The 2,195-nt window shown below is 38.9% G+C and overlaps 1 protein-coding gene across 1 annotated transcript; it reads left to right on the top strand.

Moving 5' to 3' along the window:
• Positions 1-544: 544 nt before the first annotated feature.
• CBG25061 lies at positions 545-1,565 on the top strand (the record flags this gene model as incomplete). The annotated part of the gene is made up of 3 exons (XM_002648638.1): positions 545-553; positions 1,305-1,446; positions 1,486-1,565. 3 exons carry the CDS (start codon positions 545-547, stop codon positions 1,563-1,565), a joined length of 231 nt encoding a protein of 76 aa, XP_002648684.1.
• Positions 1,566-2,195: the final 630 nt, after the last annotated feature.

Below are 2,195 nucleotides of genomic sequence, written 5' to 3'. Positions count from 1 at the left end.
CGATCGATTTGAAGTCAAAAATTTAGAATCGGAAGACGAATCTCGACCAGGCCTGTGCGGCAACAAAATTTTTTCGGCAATTCGGCAACTCGGCAATTTGCCGAATACTTTTCGGCAACGTTCGGCAACTCGGCAATTGCCGAAAAAAAATTTCGGCAATTTCGGCAACTTTCGGCAATTTTCGGCAACAAAAGTTTTGTGTCTTTTTTTAGTAAAATCGATACGTAACTCACCTGAAAATGCTTCTATCAGGCTCAGAACTACAGAAAATGTGTTTCATAAGTTCCTTAAAAAAGTAATTACAAAAATTGGCAACTCAAGACCACATTTTTTATGCAAACTATTTCTCTTTACCAATAGAGGGTATTCCAATGGTTGAAAATATTTGTTCCGATTGTGAGTTTTGAAAATAGTGCGCTCAACTTGTTAGCAACTCACGACACACGTTCCCTAGAGATTTGAGACAGATTGGACAATTTTTTATCAGATGGTTGCCAAAGAAGAACTAACTCTGGACGTCCTGGAACCTAATTTTCCTATGAAAATGGGGATGGTATGTGTTTGGTGGTCTGTCCAAAGAAGCGGAGACTGGGAACTTTTAGATGAATATACCAATATAACTACCACAATATACAGTTCATAATTAGAGAAATTGAATCTGACAGTCAAATCGAACCAAGGATAAAAGGTCAAGGGTTCTTCCAGCGCGACCATGCGAGATCTCCCGTGATTAGATGGATCAGCCAAAAATTTGTGTCGTTTGGATGAACTATTCTTTTGCACTCACCGTATTTTCTGGACCTTGCCCTTTTGGACGAATGTTCGTTTCAGGCTCTTAAACGTCATCTTGATAGAAAAGACTTCAATTGAAAAGATGATCCCAAAAAGGAGTTGACCCACTTTTTCAATTGCAGCCCTCGTCCTTCTGGGCCGATGGAATCAAGAAATTACCGGAGTGTTGGCAGACAACTATTGATGCTCATGAACATAACTTTCATTGATCTAAGCAGCTCCGCTTCGACAAAAAATTTTATGATCAAAAATTTTACCAAAATCGAAAGAAACTTTTGCATCAACCTAATAGAAGGGTCCCCTTTACAAATTGTTGTTTGAAATTTAAAATTTCCATACGTTTTCAGTGAAACAAGTTCCAGAAATTCTTCAATTTCACAAAAATTAGTTTTAACACTTTTGTTGAAATTGACAGATTTTCATAAGTTTTGAACCAAAATTTGTCGAATTTTTCGATGGAAAAATAGAAGAGCCCTTCTAATAGTGGTTTTACGGTGTTCTAATCATTCTAGAAATGGACTGGGCTCACTTTCGAGATTGCCGCTGAAGAGATGCGTCGTCTCAAATCAACGCCATCTGAAAGAGAGCAAATGAAATTATACGGGCTGTACAAACAAGCTCTTCATGGTGATATTCCGAATGAAGATGTATATCGTAAGTTTTAAAGGTTTTCGAAGATTTAAAATTTTTTAGCTGTTTCCCAAAAGGAGAAACAGAGCCTGGAGCCAGAGAAGTCATCTGCTCTCGCTGAACGCGTATATCTCACAAACTAAAAGTGCTATCAGAAGACTGTCAACTGTAAAGTTGTAGCTCATAAAATTTCCTACATTTTTCTAGTTGACAAATTTGTTCTATTAGGTTGGCGGGAAAGTCTTTGTCACTCTGTTTGTTTAATCACTGTTCTCGTATATGGAGGCTGTGTATGATATCGACTTTAGTGAATAACAAGGTGATAAGAACCTTCCATATAAACAAGTCCCCATCTCCTTCCCTGCTCCTCATCTGTAATTGAAACGATATGTTTGTTCCCACTGCTATTCACATCAGACATGTTTTGATTTACCTCTTCCTATCTCACACCACGATGAAGGATTCGGAAACTTTCTTGAAGAATGTGTACAACACACATGCCCCTCACTACAATACTATTCGCAATTGGTTCCATCGTTTCGAAAAAGATGACTTCTCGCTCGATGAAAAGGATCGCTCTGGGAGACCCCGTGAGTTGGATTTGGACAAGCTGAAGCACGCATTGCAATCGGATCCATTTCAATCTAGCCGTGAACTAGCTGTCACATTCGGAGTTCACCATAGCACAGTCCTTGAAGGTTTGAAGTCTCTTGGAATGAGAAAACTTTTTGGTCGATTCATACGTCATCACCTGACTCAAGCCAACCTTGACC

Source organism: Caenorhabditis briggsae, assembly GCF_000004555.2.
Source record: "Caenorhabditis briggsae AF16 supercontig from assembly CB4, cb25.NA_381, whole genome shotgun sequence".
NCBI lineage: Eukaryota > Metazoa > Nematoda > Chromadorea > Rhabditida > Rhabditidae > Caenorhabditis > Caenorhabditis briggsae.
This window is presented reverse-complemented; position numbering and strand designations above follow the sequence as displayed.